The sequence below is a fragment of the Conger conger genome, chromosome 8 (genome assembly GCF_963514075.1).
Source record: "Conger conger chromosome 8, fConCon1.1, whole genome shotgun sequence".
Taxonomy (NCBI): Eukaryota; Metazoa; Chordata; class Actinopteri; order Anguilliformes; family Congridae; genus Conger; species Conger conger.
Genome location: NC_083767.1, coordinates 56,691,728 through 56,703,660, shown reverse-complemented (window position 1 = coordinate 56,703,660; position 11,933 = coordinate 56,691,728). Strand labels below are relative to the sequence as shown.

The 11,933-nt window shown below is 39.9% G+C and overlaps 1 protein-coding gene across 1 annotated transcript; it reads left to right on the top strand.

Moving 5' to 3' along the window:
* Positions 1 to 8,273: 8,273 nt before the first annotated feature.
* LOC133135826 (cytokine-like protein 1) lies at positions 8,274 to 9,938 on the top strand. The gene is made up of 4 exons (XM_061253115.1): positions 8,274 to 8,513; positions 8,631 to 8,675; positions 9,532 to 9,678; positions 9,783 to 9,938. Exons 1-4 carry the CDS (start codon positions 8,367 to 8,369, stop codon positions 9,879 to 9,881), a joined length of 438 nt encoding a protein of 145 aa, XP_061109099.1. The 5' UTR covers positions 8,274 to 8,366; the 3' UTR covers positions 9,882 to 9,938.
* The last annotated feature ends 1,995 nt before the right edge of the window (positions 9,939 to 11,933 follow it).

Here is an 11,933-nt window from a genome sequence, read left to right as displayed (position 1 = left end):
CCTATCCTGGAGACCCACTGGAGAAAACGATGAGCACTCACTGACGAACGCAAGGCACGGCGTTTTCATTTGAGAGCGCAGGATGAATGCAACCAGCACGTGTGGCAACACGCCAATAAAATGACATATGTGATGTTGTTTGCAATATCAGTTGAAGGACAGACGCATCTGTGGACTTCAGAAGGAAGTTGACATTCCAAGTCGAAACAACCATGGTCACAGAACCTGGTCAAATCTAACCAGGTATATAAAAAAACTAATATGTGATATGCGTTTTCTTTGTGGAAGGAAAAAATACTTCCGCAGCAAATGTTTGAGTGCCTACGGTTTCCCCAATCTACATATTAGAACTATGTGCACATTAGGCATGCTTGCTTGAACATTTGCCCGTTTCATTCCAAAAATGAATGTTTTGTCATGAATCATTGTTTTCCTTCGGGATTCACATAGAAACGTCTTGTTTTCCCCGCACCTGAAGGCAGGGAGGATGGGAGCATGTTTAGCGCATTTATACTGAGTTAAGACGCCTTAACAATGCCATCAGAGGTGTTAGCATTTTTGCAGTTAACCTGTCATTTCAACACCATACCAAACTAGCCTGCTTTCTATCGCAACACGGGCCCCAAAATACAAAGCATATCGTTCAAAATGGTGAGTGATTTGTGTGCCTCCAGGGGTAAAGGAAGTAGCGCCGTGTCAAGAGAGACTGATCTCACTCATTTTGTATCATTACGGTCAGATTTCAGCCTATTGGTATGAAGACGCCCCCCTAAAGGAATTCCTTTTCAGAGAACTATTCTTTGAGGAAAACCGTAAAGGTTGCCCTTGACGCGACTCTGCCATTTTGGGAGTTTAAACGCCAGCCATTATAAAGCAGGTCTCGTGCCCTTTGCTCCGAAAGGTTGACATCTGACCACAGTGACATGGAGGAATAGGGCAGGGAGGGTTTGGCAGAAAAAGCACAGACGATGTGCACAAATCAACATGGAATAATTTTACTGGTTCATTCAACAAGGCCTGGTGCATGTCACCAGCCAATTTCAATTTCAATTGGAAAACTGTTTTTTTTTTTGGTCATTTTATTTTAAAAAAACCCAATCTGAACCATTACTATACTAGAAATGCAAGGCTGGTATTTAACTGTCAGTAGAATATGCTTGGCCAAAACAGAACTTATCGATAACCTAATTTTCTTAATAAACACCGTCCCATTTATTCACTTAATGGACGCCCTTATCCAAGGCAATTTACACAGTCTGCTTTTATACAGCTGGACATGACTCATGGCAGGACTAAATTACAAGTGACAATCAAAATGAATCAGTCTAATTTTACTGGACGCAGCCCCCTCAACACTAACACTGTAAAGGACAGAACAACAAAACAACCAAAAAAAATCCTTAATATGATAAGACCATAGAACTGATGGTGTGAAACAGGGCTTTACAGCACAACTGAGAAGAGAAATCAGTGGAATGATACACAGACTAAAAAATACAGTGCAGCAACAGAGGGCATGAAGAAAAAACTGCTAAATAGTTTGAATTAAGGACTATTCATTTGCATGATAAATTGCAGTGAAATGAGACCTAGAATAGCCGATGTGCATGAATTGATTCATTCAAGGTTGATCACCCACGCAAACTTTGCTCCAATATTTGTAACTTATTTTGTCTGCTTGTTTGTTTCTCATTTTGATAATCATTCTTTGGTATATGTTTAAAATATGTGCCTTCTCACCCATTTTAAATGTTTTATAGAATGCTTGATCTTTGTAAATGTACATACAAAAAAATATAGAGTACAGATTGTGCTCATATAAACAACTGTATAAATTTAAAATCTAAATAAAAAATTAATTGAACAATGAAAATGCCAACTGAACCAAGTTTTGGGAAAGTATACACACCAAAACAGTAAATTTAGTGGTGTATTGCTTAAAAGTAACACCGTGAGGAAATAAAAACGTATATACGTATTTCTACCACTACTAAAATGTTCTGTGTGCTTGCTGACAGCACCACCTAACATAGCCAGCAATAGGCTATTGTCTCAAGAACAAGGGGCATCCTGCATTAGCTGCCCAATATCATCTCCAGGATAGATAGTGTCTGTGCTATATGAGTCGTGAGTGTGTGATCCTGTGGTCTGAGGTAATCTTTTATCTCTTTCAATATGTAGCACTGCAGAATCCTAAAGGTTTTTTGATTATTATTTTTTTCAGGCAGTTGCTACACATTGCTGGTGGTTGGGGTGAGCATAACCTCTGCTCTATGGTAAGTGGTAAATGGTTGGCATTTATATAGCGCCTTTATCCAAAGCGCTGTACAATTGATGCTTCTCATTCATCCATTCATACACACACTCACACACCAACGGCGATTGGCAGCCATGCAAGGCACCGATCAGCTCGTCAGGAGCATTTGGGGGTTAGGTGTCTTGCTCAGGGACACTTCGACACAGCCTGGGCGCGGGATCGAATCGGCAACCCTCCGACTGCCAGACGACTGCTCTTACTGCCTGAGCCATGTAGAGGTAGTCATAGTAGCAGCAGTAGTAGTAGCAGTAGTAGAGGTAGTCATAGTAGCAGCAGTAGTAGTAGCAGTAGTATTAGTGGTAGTAGCAGTAATAGTGGTAGTAGTAGCAGCTGTCATAGAGGTAGCAGCAGTAGTAGCAGCAGTAGTAGTAGTAGCAGTAGTAGAGGTAGTCATAGTAGCAGCAGTAGTAGTAGTAGCAGTAGTAGTAGTAGCAGTAGTAGAGGTAGTCATAGTAGCAGCAGTAGTAGTAGCAGTAGTATTAGTGGTAGTAGCAGTACTAGTGGTAGTAGTAGCAGCTGTCATAGAGGTAGCAGCAGTAGTAGTAGCAGTAGTAGTGGAGGTAGTCATAGTAGCAGCAGTAGTAGTAGCAGTAGTAGTAGAGGTAGTCATAGTAGCGGCAGTAGTAGTAGTAGTAGTAGTAGTAGTAGCAGTAGTGGAGGTAGTCGTAGTAGCAGCAGTAGTAGTAGTAGTAGTAGTATTAGCAGTGGTAATAGCAGCTGTAATAGTGGTAGCAGTAGTAGCAGTAGCAGCAGTAGTATTAGTAGTAGTAGTAGCAGTAGTAGTAGAGGTAGTCATAGTAGCAGCAGTAGTAGTAGCAGTAGTAGTAGAGGTAGTCATAGTAGCGGCAATAGTAGTAGTAGTAGTAGTAGTATTAGCGGTGGTAATAGCAGCTGTATTAGTGGTAGCAGTAGCAGCAGTAGCAGTAGTAGTAGCAGCAGTAGTAGAGGTAGTCGTAGTAGCAGCAGTAGTAGCGATAGCAGTGGTATGAGCAATAGCAGTAGTATTAGCAGTAGTACTAGCAGCAGTAGTGGGTATGGCCTTAAGTGAGGAAAAGGCAACGGGCTTGTGGTGTGGTGGGGTGTAGTGGGGTAGGAATATTCTTTCTCTTACCAGTTACGACTGTTGGTGATAGGGTTAAAACAACGCTGACAATAGGGTGAGGGGGTTAGAACAATAGTGGCAATCATTGCTGTTCTCTTCTTGTCCCAGGGAGCTGTGATTGGACCACCTCTGGGACCTCTGTCAGACTCCTTTGGTGTGCAGAGCTTGATCTGAAACCTCTGATTGCAAATGGCTACAGTGTGTTACCAGGGGAACAGGAAAGATATTTCACCACTGAGGACATTGTTTCCCTTCAGAATGCTCGGTTTTTGTTTCTGCTTGTATTTGTTTTTCTGCACAAGAGTGTATTCATTTTTTGAGTGGCAACCTCTTCTGGGCTTTATAAATGTACCGTTTTTTAAGGTCATACATAAAGTTGGGTGAAAACAAAAGTTTTATGGCAGTGCCCTTTCTCTGCTGCGCAGCTTCCCTGGATGTGATGTTAACAGAATGACTCATCAGAAAAACTCATTCATTACACTGATTAAAAATTACGCTCATTGGCAAAGCTGGGAACCATTCAGCCTCTGATGAAAGTGAAATCGTATTCATGCATAAAATGTGCAGCAGTGTTATTTTATTTGTTCTAATTCATTAATTATTTTATTTACTTATTTATACTATGTTTGTGGGTGAATCTTGGGTGGGCGGAGGTGCTATTTACCCATTTTTGAATGGGTGTGGTGCCAGTAAAGGCAGTATTGTGAGACCTAGGGCTGTAACAATGACAGTGAGAAGTGGGAGAAACCCCAGTGTCCCATAATACCCAGTCAACATAGACAGGCACAGGACAAGGGGACACACCACATAGACCACCAGCACCCTGTCAAACACACATCCAGGCCCTTATACTCCAGAACCTCATATAATACAGTTACCATGACACAGCATTAACTTGACTGTTGAAATACCGCTACATGAGCAAAAACATCAGTTTTGTGCTCTACATATAGATCAGGGATGGATGGATGGTTATCTGACTATATCTATATCTAAAATTTCCCTCTGGATGAATAAAGTATCTATCTATCTATCTGTCCGTCTGTCCGTCTGTCCGTCTGTCCGTCCGTCCGTCCATCCATCCATCCATCTATCTATCTATCTAATCTGACTATGTTCCTGGGGAAAGTTTCTTCACGCAGTGAAGTTGATTTAAAATAAATTTTTTGTCAAAGTCTATGCGTGAAAGCTTGCTCCTCATACCCAGTCTCCCAGCACAAAAGTGATATCTTTTCATAGAATCCCTGCTCTACTTACAAAAAATACAGAATTACGTAAAACATAAAACACATGATACATTTATTTGGCTAACTGAGGAGGAAATATATGACAAATACACAGTAAAGACAGAGATTCCATTTGAAGTGCTTCAGTAAATGTAATGTCTGAAATGGGACTGGAACCCATTGATCTTTGGTCCAATGCCCAAATCTGGGCCCCCTTTCACTCACGTTGAAATAAAGGACCACAATACAGTTAGGTCTCATGACACTGCAAATTGGTCTTCCATAATTTGAATGCATTTCTATTTATGTAATCTCTTGAGTTATTCATGTGATGCTGCGGATGTATGCGTATTTTAATAATCGAAGCCAGTCAAACCAAACGTACAGTATGGTAATGCATTGCTTGCTGCTCTGGGCCCCTGTGTAAATGTGGTGGTGGTTCTGTGACCTGATTGCTGTGGATTTCTGCCCTAAATCAGATACTGCAATTGTACTTTATTCAAAACCATCTGGCTTACTCATGTATTGCTGTTAAATTTCCTCAGTGTAGCAAGATGAAAGGGGAAAAAATGCTAAGCCTTACTTCGTGACTGATAAGTAAAGACCTTTTAAATTTTCAGAAAAATATAAAAATAGCTCTGTCTGATAGGTGTAATTCAATTCTGTTCCCCCAGTCTTTGTGCAGATTCAATGCACAGCTGGCCCATCCATTAGGCCATATAGGCGACTGCATAGGGTGGGACCTGGTTTGGTTAACCCCTAAAGTACTGGCCCATTTTCGTAACACAAGCTTGAAAATGACATGCCCAAAATTATATTACATGTCATTTGGCAGTCGCTTTTATCCAAAGTGACTTACAGTTGTTTTACACTAAGCAGGGGACAATCCTCCCCTGGAACAATGCAGGGTTAAGGGCCTTGCTCAAGGGTCCAACAACTGTGCGGATCTTATTGTGGCAACACCGAGGAACCCTTGTTCAATAGTAGAAATAATCCTGGTCTCTTCTGAAAGGCAGACCTTGGGGGTATTTAGAGTCAGATTCACTCTAAATATTACTGAAACAAAGTTACAGAAGCTGAAACAACAAGCTTCCTGCTCTCCCCTCTGGCAGCAGGTCCAGAAGATTGTGAAACTGCATTACAATAATAACATCTAGTATACTAATATAGTGACTGAAGTCCATTGAGTTTTTGTCAAATACCCAACCCCCATCAACAAGTCAAACATCCCACAATTTCACATGCCATTTATTATTGAAAAGCGGGTCAGCTCCTTATTTATGAGCATACTATGAGAAGCGTGCTATGGCAAAAAAATTATATTGACTTTTCTCCTAGTTACCGCATTTTTGGAATTAGAAACAATTATGGGTTTGGAAAAGAATACTGAATTTACTGAATGTGTCGTTTGTGGTTTTCCAAAATCCAGGGATGGCGAAGTTACACCCGCTTGTGTTATGCCACCCCACGTGGCAAAACACCCCATCATAAAATAGTTTACACAGACAGAAGTGACCATTTACCACTTTCACACAACATATCCTGTGAGCATATTAATAGAAAATTCTACAGTGGGAAAAAAAAAATTATAATAACGTAAATAAACCCACTCTGGCCATGGGGTTAAGGGGCCCGACGTGCAGATTTAAAAATAATTATTTTAGTTATTTACTATTTAGGGAATAAATAGAGATCTTCAAGACCTCGCTGAGGGCCCAACAGATGTATGTGCCGGTTCTGATTCAGGATCACACTGATATGGACATTAAGGTGCCAGTGGGCATGTTACTTCAGGAATCCAATAGTCCTATATTCTGTGGCCAATAAAATGAGTCTTTCCAGAGTTGTATCAGCCACCAGCCCTTAAAGTTTCCTAAAAATATTAGAATTTATTCTGTGTTCCAGGCTCTTTTCTGGGCAGTTTGTTCAGAAAATGGTGCCTGAACAGTGTTCTTGGATTTAGAATCACAACACATGGAGAGATTTAATATTATTTCAGCAAGGAAATATAGCCTATATAAGACGGTAAATTACACAATCATCATTCTTAGTTGTTTTTGGAAGTTACAATAATGAATTGGATTCGCTGTGAAGTAATACATAAAACATAAGTAATCATACTTCTGGGCTAAACCGGTAACTACAGCGACATCTTGTGGAACAGTTAGGAAATGCTCTGCTCTCCGCATTGAATTTTCACCTTGAAATTAATTGATCACCTTAATTATTGGCTTGGATAAAGGGTCACTTCTTGATTATCATAATTAATTTTTTTTACCCACAGGTCGATACATCTCTGCTTTTCATTATTTATTTGTATCGCTTCAGTGCATGTGACAGAATATATTGCTTGTTTTACTTGGATTGCTTTCTTTTTAACATAACAAGGTTTTTAACAATCATTTTAAATGTTAAAAAAGTGAGATGGGAACCATCGTGCCAACTATGACCCTCCCTAGGAAATTCTGACTCCAGACAATTATGTAGCCTACTGGTTTGCTCTGCAGAGCTGCTGAGCTCAGTCAGTAAATATGACTAATGGCGTTTCATTGATGCAAGTCAGGTCGCCTAATTCTAAATGTAATTTAAATTGAAATGATATCAGCTTTTTCCAAAAGTGAATACTGAAGGCATAAGTCAGTGCATGTTGCTGGGTCAATAAGTAAACAGTTTACTGCCCTGAAGGAAATGAAGTCTTGGTGAGGCAGTACTTGCCAATATACACTCAGTGAGCACTTTATTAGGCAGACCTGTACACCAGCCTGTTAAGGCAAATATTTAATCAGCCAATCATGCGGCAGCAACACAATGCATAAAAGCATGCAGATGTGGTCAAGAGGTGTTAGGCCAAATGCCAGAATGGGGAAGTAATGAGATCAACAGTAAGTGACTTTGACTGTGGAATGATTGTTGCTGCCAGACAAGTTGGTTTGAATATCTTAGAAACTGCTGATCTCCTGATCTTCCACACACAACAGTCTCTAGAGTTTGCAGAGAATGGTACGAAAAACAGAAAACATCCAGGGAGCAGCAGTTGTGCAAGCAAAAAGACCTTGTTAATTAGAGAGGTCAGAGGAGAAGGGGCAGACTGGTCAAAGCTGACAGGAAGGTGACAGTAACGCAAATAACCACACATTACAAAACATTGAAGTAGATACGCTACAGCAGCAGAAGACTTAAGTGTAAAAAATAAGTCTAATAAATGCCTAATAAACTCACTGAGTGTATAAACAGAAAAAGTTTATCCAAGTAATAACAAACAAGTTATAACAAGTTATAACCGCCAAGTTATAACATGTCGATTCCCTAAGACGGTTTGTTGAAAGTAATTTAAACTTCATCCTGCCCAATGTAAATAAGTTAATTCGGAGTTTAATAGCTCAGAACACATGACGCCTCCCTCCATTAATGAATTACATTCCAGTTCGTTTTCAAAATGTGTGACGAATGTGGGTGAATATTTCTGTGTTTACTTGAAAAGATGAAACGGTAGCCTTAAATGCCTAGTCTACAGTTTTTTTTAAAGTGGCGGTGAAATGTTGTCTCCCCTCTCCTGTCAATAATATGCTGGTTGAAGCTTGGTAGTGACGTCATTGGTGTTTTTGTCTTTTGCTGTTGAAAAGCTCAGTGGGACTGAGTGTGAACTTACTCAAGGACTGTTCTAACGGGAGTTTTATTTGTGAAAGGTTCTCTACGAGAGAAATCGGACGTAAGCAGCAGGATGAAATTTGCAGTGGTAGCTTTGGTCTTTTTCGTAAACTTTCTTTGGACGGCTAACTGTGCTCCGCCAACTTGCTATTCTAGAGTGTTGGGTTTGAGCAAAGAGATTATGGACATGCTGGAAAAATTGCAAAGATACCATCGCACGGTAAGATGACACAAACTTCATCAAAACACACACGTAGGCTACACACACATACACAATTCAATAATCTATAGGCAATATCAGAACACACCTCATTCTGTGTTCCCTTTGACCTTTCAGAAATCGTGTGTGGAGGTGTTACCAAAAATGTATCTGGATGTGCACGTAAGTTAAAGTTTGTTTCAAACATTAATAGATCCCCAGGCAAAGGCATTTACAACAAAATCAGAAGATTATCCTATTCATTTCGGTAATTAATTTTATTCAACCCTGAGGCGTTAACACAAACACGTAAAATAAGCAACCTCAATAACTAAGTTGTACAAACAGCTATTTTTTCTATGACAAGAAATGACCCGCAAGCAGCGAGAAAGTTAAGCCTTTAATGGAGGTAATGAGCCTTATAGCCTACCCCATCTTTAATTGAGGAAAGCTCGGAATACGAGCTCTCAATTCGGATGGCCTATCGTAGCCTTTTAATTTCCTCATGTATTCAAGCAAAGATTACAATGTTTGTAATGCCTGCAGAAGTGTCATGTAAATGTTCATGGCGTCATTTACAAACACTTACATTACTGTTACGTGTTAGTTGAGAAATATGACAAATTGAGCGATTTGGCTACCTCCCGATGCTTGCTTTTGCATGGATGAGGAGGATATCTAGTCAAGTATGTTCTTAGTGTTTTGGGCTACAAATATCGCAAGCATCATCTTAAAACTCACTAGGTTTCCCAAGGTTTAATCTTAGGTTGCACATGTGTTTATAAATAGCATTCACAAATCATATTATAATGCTAACATGGGTATACTGTTTATGGAGTGTGAAAATGAGCTTAAAGATCGGAAATCAATAATAAATGTTTGCCCCGAAAAACCATTAGCCTATTATATTATGCACATCAGTTAATGTAATGCCGGGTAAAATATAAAGTGTTGAATCAACCAGGAAATATAGTCTGAGCACTTGTGATCTGAGTGTACAGCTGTCGTTCTTTTCCAACTGGTGTGACTGTTTCCCCAGAATTCCTGTGTCATGCCCAAGCTGCGTGACTTCATGTACGTGATTGAGAACCTTCCCACACAGTTCTGCAGAGAACGTCCTAGAATCATCATGCTGAAACGCAAAGTCAGGAACCTGTACATCATCATCAACAGAATCTGTTACCGGGTAAAAAAAAAAAAAAAAAAAAAGTCACATTACCCCACTCCCTCTGGCCAATCTGATGCCTAGAATTGTCTCTGTCACCTCACCATATCTTACTGTGTCCACAGGACCTTGTGTTCTTCTCAGATGACTGTGAAGCCCTGGAGACTGGTCAAAGTTCACCAAGGTACGGGGAAGACAGACTTCAGCTCCTTCAGGAGACATGAAAATAAAGATCACCCTTAAAGAAACTCACATGCACACATACATACACAAGTGTGCGTGCACACGCCCATACAAACCCACATTACAGACAAAGCACAAAACATAACTAAATATCACACACCGTTCCACCAGACACAGCCCACTGGCTAATTGGCCAAAAGTATTTCAAGCAGTTCACATTTAATGACTTCTGAGAAGGTATGTGTGGTTACATACCGCCAGCCAGTGAAAAACTTTCCACAGGAAATTTGCTAAATGCCAGCCATTCCTCATAAAACCTAAAATAATAACAGAAATACTTTAGCATGTGTCGCTCATACAGCAGTGTATTTACACACATAGCCAGCAAGGTGCCTACCTTTGAAAAGACTGCTTGTGCCTGACTATTACATGTTCCCGATAGCGCTGTCTCAAAATATGCATATCATTATTTCAGTTAGATTGCTTTTTCAGAGCACAGCTTTAAAATACAGATGTGCATTACCTTCCTATTTGAGAAGTGGGTTGATTACCTCAAGTGTTTTTATGTGATATTATGCAGATATATTAAGGATTGTAAAACTTCACCAATTACAGTGTTATATCTTTGACATTATTAATGCTTTTGTAGATTTGGCTACAACTTCTTTGTAATTTTGTATTACATACTGTTGCATTAAACGTGTGTACATAATAAAACCAATTATCACTGGTTTTATCACCTTTTTTTAATTCTGATTTTATGTGATCATGTATTTTGTTATTGCAACCTACGGCTAGTTTGAAACCATTTAAAACAGCTGCATTCTCAACTCATCCTTTTATCTTTTTAATAATTTCCCAAGCATTACCATATAATCATATGACAATCATGCGAACAATAACAGAAGAATGATCTATGTCACTCGAGGCTGGTTATGATCACCTCATTTAAAAGGTACCTGACTTCATAAAACAGCATCATTATCAAATGTGAAAACATTATTGTATTCAAGTTCAATTGGCTGTTATGCAATGACAAATGTATTGTCAAACATTAATAGATATGAAATACAATGCTATATCCAGACTAAACACACAGTCAGTCTTCCATTGCTGTTTGAATTAACACATGAATAGAATCAGTTGAAAATCACTATGGAAACAAATAAACTCTTGTGTTTATTGATATGCTTCAGTGGACAGCTTCACCAGGGTGACTTACACAACTCACGTTGATGTTATTCATGTTTATGGCACCGTAGTCACTGAGATCAGGTACGGCTACTTTGCCACGTCAGGGTCTTATTATTAATGTGTGTCACCAGCCACTTCACTCTGAGTGCAGGAAACGGGGCATTTCTTTACGTGCTCTGTCCACCTATCCTGCATTAATAAAGGTTAATAGGTACAATAGGTAAGATTTTGTGTTAAAGCATTGTTACAAGACCATTGTAAATTCCTTCCTATCATTGAAGAAGGCTCACTGACATGTTGACTCGCCCTCTGCCTGTGTTCATAGTCCTTAAATTCGGGTTTCAAAATATACAGTTGACGGCCCGACACTGAAACATTGTGTAACTGTCAAATAATTCAAGCTCATTTGTTGAAAATTGGTTCTAAAAATTGCCACAGCCAATGCCATTTCAACGTCAGCGCATTCACAGAGAACGGGGAGGGATAAACAGTGTTGTGGTTTGAAGGGGTTTGTCGCTGCCATTCCTCTCTTGACCGTTAGAAGTCCCGAAATTACCTACTGTACCTTTTAATGAAAATGGGGCGTGTATCTGAAACAGGTGAGTGAGTACAGACAGGTCACAGATGTTAGAGCAAGGCTTTCAGAACTCCACAGTGGGTGAATTCATTCTCACTACAGTGTCTTTGGCAACTGCATTTGGTTTATTTTTATTTTTTAATCACGCTTCTCCCTGCATCTCTCCCCAAATCGGAATGCTCATTTCCGTGAAGCTGCCCCATGTTGCTGTAGTCCCCGCAGCCGCTGCTGGTATGCGTAGACAAGCAGTCCGCCCCGATGTCACCAGCCGATTCATTTCACACCAAGCTCGCACAGACATGAGTTGGAGGAAGACACTTTA